The sequence below is a fragment of the Pieris rapae genome, chromosome 9, assembly GCF_905147795.1.
Source record: "Pieris rapae chromosome 9, ilPieRapa1.1, whole genome shotgun sequence".
Lineage (NCBI taxonomy): Eukaryota > Metazoa > Arthropoda > Insecta > Lepidoptera > Pieridae > Pieris > Pieris rapae.
Genome location: NC_059517.1, coordinates 8,315,345 through 8,325,794, shown reverse-complemented (window position 1 = coordinate 8,325,794; position 10,450 = coordinate 8,315,345). Strand labels below are relative to the sequence as shown.

General features: G+C 33.9%; 1 protein-coding gene across 1 annotated transcript; it reads left to right on the top strand.

The window, feature by feature from the left end:
* The first annotated feature begins 1,527 nt into the window (after positions 1-1,527).
* On the top strand, positions 1,528-9,793 carry LOC111000533 (proton-coupled amino acid transporter-like protein pathetic). The gene is made up of 9 exons (XM_022269994.2): positions 1,528-1,730; positions 4,470-4,606; positions 5,113-5,257; positions 5,527-5,657; positions 6,078-6,316; positions 6,989-7,186; positions 7,839-7,944; positions 8,581-8,797; positions 9,281-9,793. Exons 1-9 carry the CDS (start codon positions 1,710-1,712, stop codon positions 9,473-9,475), a joined length of 1,389 nt encoding a protein of 462 aa, XP_022125686.2. The 5' UTR covers positions 1,528-1,709; the 3' UTR covers positions 9,476-9,793.
* The last annotated feature ends 657 nt before the right edge of the window (positions 9,794-10,450 follow it).

Below are 10,450 nucleotides of genomic sequence, written 5' to 3'. Positions count from 1 at the left end.
GAGGCGCGGGTGGATTGTTTCTACGCCACCATGCGCAAGAGATGTGCATCCTCGGTGCGCAGGGTGCGAGTTAGCGGTAACGGCATCCTCGATCCTAGAGTCGATTGCCCATACCTCAATCACTGTTCCGCTATTTCATGCGGAATGATTCCGGTATGAATATAATGTAAACCTACTAACACTTAGATTTAAGTTATTAAGTTGTATTTACTAACATTGCTATGGAACCTTGTTTTCCGAAATAAACAATTAAATAAATAAATAAATAGCTATACACAGTTATCTGACTTCAAAGGATTTTGATTTATACGCGAAGATTACAGATAGCTTCAAGATATTGCACTCAAATTGATCCAGGTATTAGAATGTTATCAGGACACGTAGTTTTATTTCAATTAACAATGTTAGGGCTTCATTATTATTTTTATTTATAATTTAAAGGAAAATCAAAGCGTTTGCGTGGGACTCGCAATTCTGAAGTGACCCTTCGATCCTCCGCAGCTGCTATGGACTTTTAGTATATGCTTTTACTATGTGCGCATTTAACACTCGTTCATTTGGCGAAGGAAAACTTCGTGAGGAAACCGACATGCCTTAGAGGCCTCAGACCTAGTCAAAAAAACAAAAGATCACGATTTAGAAATCTGAGTACCAGAGATTGTACGCCGTTATAAACGAAAAAAATATTTCATATTAGGTCCTTAAAGGCCGTTCCAGTAATACATCAGCAGGTTTACCGCAATTTATCCCCCCCCCCCAATCATCCCACAGCAAAAAGTACCAAATCTCTCAAAAATAATAGTACATAAACATTATTTTTTAGCAGGAATCCTCGAAAATGCGTTTTGTTTTCAAGCATAGACAATGTGTGCGAAACATATTGTATAAAAAGTAAATAACTACTGTTGACGTCATCGCCAAATAATAAAAAACAAATACGTCGGTACCAACATTTTCGTTCTGCAAATTTCAACCTGCAGAACACCCATGCTGCTGCTGTAGCTGCAGTCTGCGGTGATAGTGATATACTGTATTAAACGACATGAAGCGAATTGGGAAGCTTAAACAGATTGGTACCCCACGAATTTATTGAAGTAAATCGACATTATTACCTGTGATGAATCCATTCATTACCTGTGATGAATCCTAACGATCCTATACGATAATCGGAAGCGCTCATAGCAATAGCTCAACCCAGCCAAATCAGGCTCCAAGCGAAAATGGACTCCTACAAAGTTACCTGTAAGCGTTTGGTGGATTCGAATCTAATAGAAAAAATCTACTTTTTAATCCTTCCACACAAAATGCCTATTTCATATGTAAGAACCTAATATTAATATACTTTTTTTAGTATAACCCAAATTCAAACGGCCTCAACGTGTGTTACACGTAAGGCTTTTAAACAGCCCGGTGAAGGCCCGTGTATGCAAAGTAACGAAGAGAAAGTAAGCAGCCACATAGAGGAATTCAATACCTTTATATAATTCAAGGCTCATTGTTTAATTAACATAAATGGTAACAACAAAATTGAAATGCGAATGCGGTGTCGCATCTTTTAGCATTTGTCAAAGATTATTCGGTCGCTATTTTGTTTTAGCGACATTGTCTCGAGATAGGCATGTCTTCTATCTCTGCGGTTTGAAGGTTGTTCGACTCTGTGTTTTATTGAAACGTAAATCAACATACAGAGAGTGCACTCGTGTTTGAAAATGGAATTGAGTACAAAAAAGGTAAGGTTTTATTTTAATTATCTCCCAAGCAATTAATAAATTCTTATCAAATGCTTTATTTGGTTAATACGTAATGTATCAGTCGTACACTAAATTGTAACAGTTTCGGAAGATTTTTGGATATATATACAAACTTCATAATTATGTTTTATAAAAAACCTCCCACAGTTAAATTGCTGAATATACGTCGTTCATAATATGCCAGTATTCTTAGTTAACTTAAATGCACAAATTATAAATCTTAACAGTCATTAATAAATTATTATTACTTAGTTAATATACGATCAGACCTTAAACCGATATCAAGAATATAAAAACAATTATAACGACATAAACTGCACTACACGATGTAAAAAATCACATTATAAAAAATATTAATGCTAAATTAGTTACGCAAACTTTAAAACACAATGAAAACACCAACATTGTCTAAGAACCGTGCAAAATTATGTACAGGTGACATCGAAATGTTTCGGTTTGTTACTTAATAACCATACAGTTCATAGATAAATCGGCTTGTAGAAATTATAAGTGGTGTTTTGAAAATAAATAATAATAATTATTATTATTTATTTATTTTTCTCCCTTAAACATAAACAATCATTATTAATAATACAGTGACAATATTGGGAGACTGGTTTCCAAACTAGGTAAGAACCTGTGATATGGATAACCAGGCTTCCATTCCATAATAAGTCATATAGAGTATTAACAAAATGGAAGTTTGTATAAAGACATCAGTTTGTTTGTGGTAAAAATGCACCTACACAGATCATGGATGTTGAAGTTGAGATCACGACGATGTCGATGAAGGGACTCAAGGACTGGACCTACACTCAACTCTACTAAAAACATCTCACAACGTTTTCAATGGAAAATATTGTTTTATTTTAGGGTACTTCATTTATAGCTGAAGAAAGAAATCTCTTAATACAAATAAATAAAGTTAAATATAAGGAAAACTACATCTAAAATACTTTTCCTAAAAAACATAACGCATTCACAACTCAGCCGTATTAATATATGTGTCCCTGGAATTGAATGTGTTGCGTTGTTGTCTAATTAAATATTATTGATGGAACCATTTCGTACAAGTGACAAAAATACAATATGACGATTGGAGAAACATTGCTTTCAAGGTTTAACCGTGTTAGCGATACTGTCTTCAGTTCTATGTAATTCTTATTATGTCAAATGCAATATTGTATGTGTTTTAATAGAAACTCACTTACGTTTTTAATATTATTATATTTAAAATTTGATCATTCGGCAAATGTTTAATTAATATTTTTCGTAATTGAGTATCGTTAAAATACCTTACCATTATTAAATCCGGACATTGGTAAAATGCCTATATTACTTAGCAATTATATAGCATTCTAATGGTGAAATAACTTAACAAATTAGTCCAGTAGATTTTGAGTTTATATATTTTTACAAACAAAGATTCATATCTATATAATTTTAGTTTATTAGTGTAGTATAGTTCTTATTTATAATTATTGATGTTTAGAAACAATTAGATTTATAGAGGGAATATAAAACCTTTATTATTGAATGTATTGCCTATTTAAATCTTTATTAAATAGGTTAAATGACTAAGAGCGTCTCTGAAAGAAAATTAATATTAAAATAAAGAGTCGTTTGTTTGTTATCTTATTTAATAACTGAGATTCTGTGTCATAGAGATTGTATAATTGATAACTCACAGTGCCTATATTAAAGTAATCCTTATATTTACATGTTGGTTTTTATATACAAGTATCTTATATACAAGCAAAACGACGATGTAAAAGTTCACCTTGAAAGGTTTCAATGGACCAAGACATGTTAAATTCTTTGCAAGGAATTCTCATATTCTATATTCGGCGATATTTGTCCACTTTCGAATATTTTGAACTGAACACTGGATAAATGGAGATTTCTTCATTTTGCTATGCTAAACTAAAGTCGTAAAAGTATCTTCCCGCGTGATCGGTGGTTTCAAAGCCGATCAGTATGGTGGTCGTTAAAATTGCCTGGAATCACGATTTTAGCCGTCGGAATCCTTTCGATCAGGAAATCTGTCGCTGTTTGAATGTGCTCAGTGAGTCTGTCAGTCTCATCATGTCCGCTATGGGACCGGAACAGGAAATCGTAAAATCGCGATAGTCATTGCATTCTATGCACAACCAGAGGTTAGATAGGCCCATTCCTTCAAGCGTCCTGAAGCGAGAACAGATATTATCCTCTATGGCGTACCGGTAAGCTCCCGCCCGCGGCACAAATTAATGTTCCAATTTGTACCCCGGGTAGGAGAGGTAGGAAGTGTCAGCCGGGCAGGATATCTGAGTCTTGGTACGAAATACCAACACCAGCTTCGCAGTCTCTTAATGAGAGTGAATGGCGTGGAAGTTGGATTTAAGCCCCCTAACATGGGGTTGGGATGGGGTGCTTTTTTGGGTTTGCACCGTTTGCCCCGAGATCGTAGAGTTGATCATAGAGCGCAGAATTTCCCCTCCTAGAAGGAAAGTATATGCCTCCACCATCAGGTGCTAAGCGTCCTGGCGGAGGACGCCCAGAGGGGGATTCTCTAATGTGAGCGTAACTGTACCGGTAACTGTCCTTGGGTATAGCAGCTATTAGCATAATTAAGACAACGACGATTTGATGAAGACAAATATCAGTAAATATTAGTAGAGCGTAGTGCTTGCCTACCTAAATCAAACTATGTTAGTTTCTAAAAGTATTAAATTGCAGACAGACAAACAGAGTCGACTAGATAATGTGACAAAACCACCTCCGCAGCCACCGCCAGATGGCAGTAAATACACTGTGCAATCAGAGAAAGACCCGTATGACTTCGTTGCAAATCGAGTTCCACGGAAAAGAAATAAGTAGGTAGCTATTTTCGATGTATTTTGTAAACTTGACAAAAAATTTAAAAAAAAGTTGTGTACATATTTTGTAAATTTGAAAAGTGTTCCTCTTTTTTCATCTTTTTTTCTCGAAACTTTTTCTTTTTTCCTTTTTTTTCTCTTATAGGTTTCTCCTAAATACAGGCTAATTATTTTGGTTGTAGTAGGGGGACACTGAAGTCCAGATCAATCTTTTTGTTTTAAAACAGAGGGCATACGGCCAACCTGATCCATGGACACTCTCAATGTTAGAGGGCTCGCGACTTATCTGCCGGTCTCTTAAGCATTTCTACGCTCTCGAACGACCCAAGTCTATTATACAAATACAGACAGAACAAAAAAAGACCACTATAATCATGGTATAAAACCCTTTACAGATAGTTGCTATTATTAAAAACATTTATATAATAAAAGGTAGATTGAAAGTTAAATGTGAATGGGTTCGTTCTGCAGTATACCATGAAATTTAGAAAATTTATCTTTAGTTTTCTAGAATCAACTGGTCACCTGATAAAGGGATGTCTTGGAGGGGGTATTCTTGGTATCCACGAAGCCTTTATGAAATCTGGACTTTGGACCTCTCTATTTGTATCCGTCATCTTTGGGATATATATCTCCTATTGCTTACACGTAAGTATACCCCGTTATTTGTACAAGTTCCTTCAACTAAATTGATGTTCAATAAACTTTTTAAACAAAACAATTATTGTTTCGCCGAGAGAATCAGTCTGATCAACACTTCAATCATGATTTTTATCTACGTCAATGAACTAATGACAAAACCCGAGCTCATAAACTTGTAGTTCTTCTAAAAATCGAAGGCCAACTTTAAATTAGATATTAAAGTTGCAATCAGGAAATTGTCTCGATGTGGACCTAATTTTGCCATAATTTCCCAGATGTTAGTCAGTGCAGCACAGAAGTTGTACAAAATGTTACACGTCCCAGAGATGTCTTATCCAGACGTGGCAGAGGCTTCTTTACAAGTTTGTCCCTTCCCCTCAATAAGAAAATATAGTAAATGGTTCAGGTGTGTAAAAACATTATGTGTAAGACTATAGCCTATATTGTCTTGTGTACGCTTTACGCTAGTAAGTATGCGTTGTCTTAGTTGTGATATGAATAGAACTGTAACAATGACTTGAACCAAAGCGTTTTATTTTCGGAGAAGTTATTATACTCGCTCATTGTGATTTGTAATTAGTACTGTAATATATTAATATAAATTACTTAACATACGTTTTTAATGTTCATACTTATGTCGTGAAATAGGCAGAAAATTTAGTTGACTTGTCGATACTCCGAATTTTTAAATAAAATCATGTGTCATCATGTTTCTTCACAAGATTTTTGTTATTAGAAACTCACCATTAGTAAACAGTTTATAAATAATTCAAGACGCTGCTTGCATCTTCCATTAAATATACTTACTATAAAATATACTTTTTAGATACGCTGTGGATTTAACCATTTGTATAGATCTGTTTGGGGCCTGCTGCGTCTACCAGATCATAATAGCGAAGACTGTAAAAGATATTATAGAAAATACACATGATACCCAAGAGGTCGTTGACTTGAATAGGTTAAGGCTCTATATTCTGGCCTTATTGATACCTATATTACTGCTTTGTATGATAAGATCCTTAAAGTACTTGGCCCCGTTTACGCTGGTTGCTGATGTGTTTATTGGTAAGAATAACGTCTCTTCAATTATATGTTACTCTCAACTTTAAGGTTGTAGGTTTAAGAAACAGTTTTACTTTTAACATATGAACCTTGATTTAAAAACATTGCGAAAATTGTATTTAATGAGTTCCAATACGTTACGATGTATGTGTCAAATAATTGTAACCATGGGAGCAAAGGTGCGTCTCTAGTCTACGTTTTATGGGCACTCCAATTTACAAGAAAGTTTCAGCGTGCGTTTCTATAGTACGTTAATTTGTCGATGAAAGATAGACTTTTGACAGCGAAACTTATTTTTTTCTTATTACAATAAAGTTCACATGACGCGATTTTACATTAATTAGAATATAGCCTATGCAATAATTGTAGCTAATAATTAATAATTTGTTGACATAATTTTCTACAATACTAGTCAATCGCTTTAACTAAGGTAATGTTTATTAACAGTCCCATTATTCTATAATTTTTTGACACTAGGTTAAAAACCACATTTGCAACTTTTACTACACCAGTTTTAGTAACTCAAAACGTTTAGTCCTTCTTAAGTGCCTTGTTCCTAGTGTATCAATGCCACAGCATTCTCATGGTTATGTAGCCTGTTTAAGTGAACTAAGACAAACCTTGGCACCAAATTTATGACTGTTTCTGCATTAAGAATATATTTGTTTCTTACAGTGGCATGCGTAGTTGCAACAATAGTATATGGATTGCGATCAGCGCCACCTATCGCCACTGTACCAGGTTGGAAAGATGCCTTAGGATTTTTTGAATTTTGCGGCATCGTTGTGTTCAGTATGGAAGGCATTGGAGTTATATTGCCTATAGAGAATAATATGCAGAATCCTAAGCAATATCTAATGGTAATAACTTGCGGTAAGTTATAAAAATATCGTATATACTTTAAAAAAAATTGTTATCAACAAACAATATTAGCGATACTAAAGTATTCATCCAACACCTCTTATAGTCCACCCTGTTCAATCATAAAACTACTCCCTATCCCCACAACGATTTCAATTTTTTGGGAGACCATGGATATAGCTCCCGCTCTCCCGAAAACTATATTCTTGAAATCTCCTCTCATAGCTCTTCCTTTCTTGGCGAATCCTTTAAGGTCTATGCAGTAAGGATATGGAGCTCACTTCCCGTCCCTATTCGTATAGCTCCTTCTCTCTCTTACTTCAAAACTTCACTAAATAAGCATTACCACAGTACCACAGTGAATCATGTGCCCTTTCATCTGTGCTTTGCTTTGTTCCATTAGGTAGATTTGTCTAAGCTATAATGCCCGCAGTGTCCTTTTTTATTAATTTATTATCCCCAGTTGTATTATATTTTCCATGCAAAGAAGGGTTAATAACTAAATATTTTTGTCTAATACATTTAACAATTGCATCAATGGACTTAGTGGCTGAAATATAATAATGTGGTCCGAGGTCAGTTCCCGGCACAACAATACTTGTTTCGGGTTGGTAAGTAAGCTAGACTATTTGCATCTTTTTATTCACATCTGTTTCTTTTGCAGGTATGACAATAGTACTCTTGTTCCTCATAACAGTTGGGTTTTTTGGATATTGGGGCTTTGGTGAAAATTCTATATCGCCGGTCACTTTGAATTTTCCCTCTGACTTGTAAGTTGAATTATGTATTCATAATATATTACGTGGGTAAAACTGAAAATCTTTAGAACTGGCCAGTTAGAATCATTGCTAATGAAAACTTTTTTTAAATTCAATTTTAGAACTCTTTGGTAACCTAATATATATTGCATTCATTTGTCATTTGTTTTTGTGAAATGGCGGCAAATCTAAAACTCTTGTTTAAAAATTTCGGTCTATGATTTATTATGACTTTCGTTGTGGGCTTAGTCAACAAAAGAGCTATTATAGCCTAACATTAGCATTACTTAATGGAGCCTCAAAATAAAACCAAAAACAATAAAAGTATTGGCAACTTGCTACATTAAGCAATTTTCTAAATTTTATAGTGTTACCTATCTTAGAAGTCTGGAATCGATCCAAGAACTTTAAAGCTAGCTTTTAATTATACTTTGTAATAATTATTTAACAATTTTATGTATATATCATACCTTACATACGCCATACGCCTTTTTATAGAGAACATTAAATAGTATGTAAATAAATATTAAATGCAGGAGCAAATTAGCATAGCACTGGTGAGTATTTCCCAATACAGTGCATTGTATCTATTACTACGTCATTAAACAAATTTGACACATGTTTTATGATTTAATTTTTCCTTTAAAGATTTCCAACAGTTCTCAAAGGTTTAATGGGTATCATGATCTTTGTAACTTTTGCCCTTAACTTCTGGGCGCCTTTCAACCTCGTCTGGCATTATGTATCAAAGAAGCATGACCCGAAGAAACACTGGATTTGGGAGAGAGTATACAGAGCAGGTTTTATTGTTACTATAACTGCGATTGCTATAGGATTTCCCAATATTGGAAACCTTATGGGATTGGTAAATATGTGTTATTTATGTTCTGTGCCATGTTTTCTATTCTATTTCTAAGTTTTAAGAACTAAAAATTAGACAATGTAATGAAAATAAATACGCACTATGGCTTGCAAATTTTGGAAATATAGGAAAACCGTAATAAGATTAAAATAAGCAAACTCAGTTCCGAAATCTAATTATTAAAGAAATCTGATTAAAATCAAACCTTACACTCTCGATGAAGCTGTCAGTTTTAATACCGCTCAAGATTAATTTGTTACTAAATAAAGACGGATTTTATATCAAAATTAATCTTAATTACAGCATTTATTATTCTAAGAAAAACGCCTCAAAGACTCTTTATATAGAAAAGTCTAATCCACTTTTGTAAGAACTAGTTTGTTTACACCAATTTTTTTTTGTTTATTCAACGTAGTGATCAAAAATTAATTACTCAAAACTCAGCTGTTATTTTGCCAACGTTTGATATTTCTATAATATTTCCAGCTTGGAGCGTTCGCTCTTTCAAACATGGGCTTCATATTCCCAGCGATAATCGACTTGTTGGTGGTATGGGAGAAGCCAGGTCTAGGGAAATGGAAGTGGCGACTATGGAAAAATATTTTTATTATAGTTGTTGGAATACTTTTATTCTTCGCTGGAACGTATTCTAATGTAAAAGGATTGTTATTACATTTGTAGTAAATAAATAAAAGTTATTTATTACTGTTATTTATAGTGAATAAAGGTTATACTATACTTGGATAAGTTAGTTTAAGAGCCCACAACATCGAACTTGGATACAAAAGTCGTTATCGGTATCACTGTCGCTATAACGCGATAGAGTGGTCAGACGCTACTCTAAGAATACGTTATACCAAGTGTTTCTTAACGTTTTTTATACATTCGAAAGTTCTTATGCCAATACGTAATAAGTATATTTTTAATATTAAACAATCTAATTGTTCACGTAAGAAACTTTTTTTTTTCAAGGTTTTAAGAAAGAAATTTACTTCAGAACATATAATGTAAACTGAAAGCAAATTCCAAATAATTTTAATAAATATTTTTCTATATTAATGAATTGTTTTAATATCCTGAGATCTCTACACATACACATTATATTCGGTTCCAATTTGGTTACTTCAGCCTCAAGTCTCCATGTTGTGGATACGGGCGATTCCAACAGACGGAGGAGTACGGGTATGTTCAAAAGGTCCAAGGAGATGGGATTATCTCAACGCTATCAAGCCGGTTTACCACGATAATTAATAGCTTGAAGTAATCTTCACCACTATAAAAAGAAGCGAGAATAACAAAGCAATATTTAAATCAGATTTATCGTTATATAACAATATCTTAAATACTACTTACACCTATTCACACATACATAATATTATGTTTGTGAGCTGTTGGTGTATATGTTAAAATTAAGAACTACCACGTGCCTCGTATCAGCTGTCAGAAGTTGGTCTATGTTTAAATAATACTTATTTAAATTACTCTTGTGAGCTGTCGCTTTTACGCATCATCAGCAATAGAAGTATATAGGTAATAGCTACGTTAGCTATGTCAGCAATCAATGAATTATATAGGAATATGCAAAGAATGTGCTTACGAGCTTAGCGACGATCAGAAGCAGAAACCCATAAAAACCGCTGTCTTACACACTGTCAC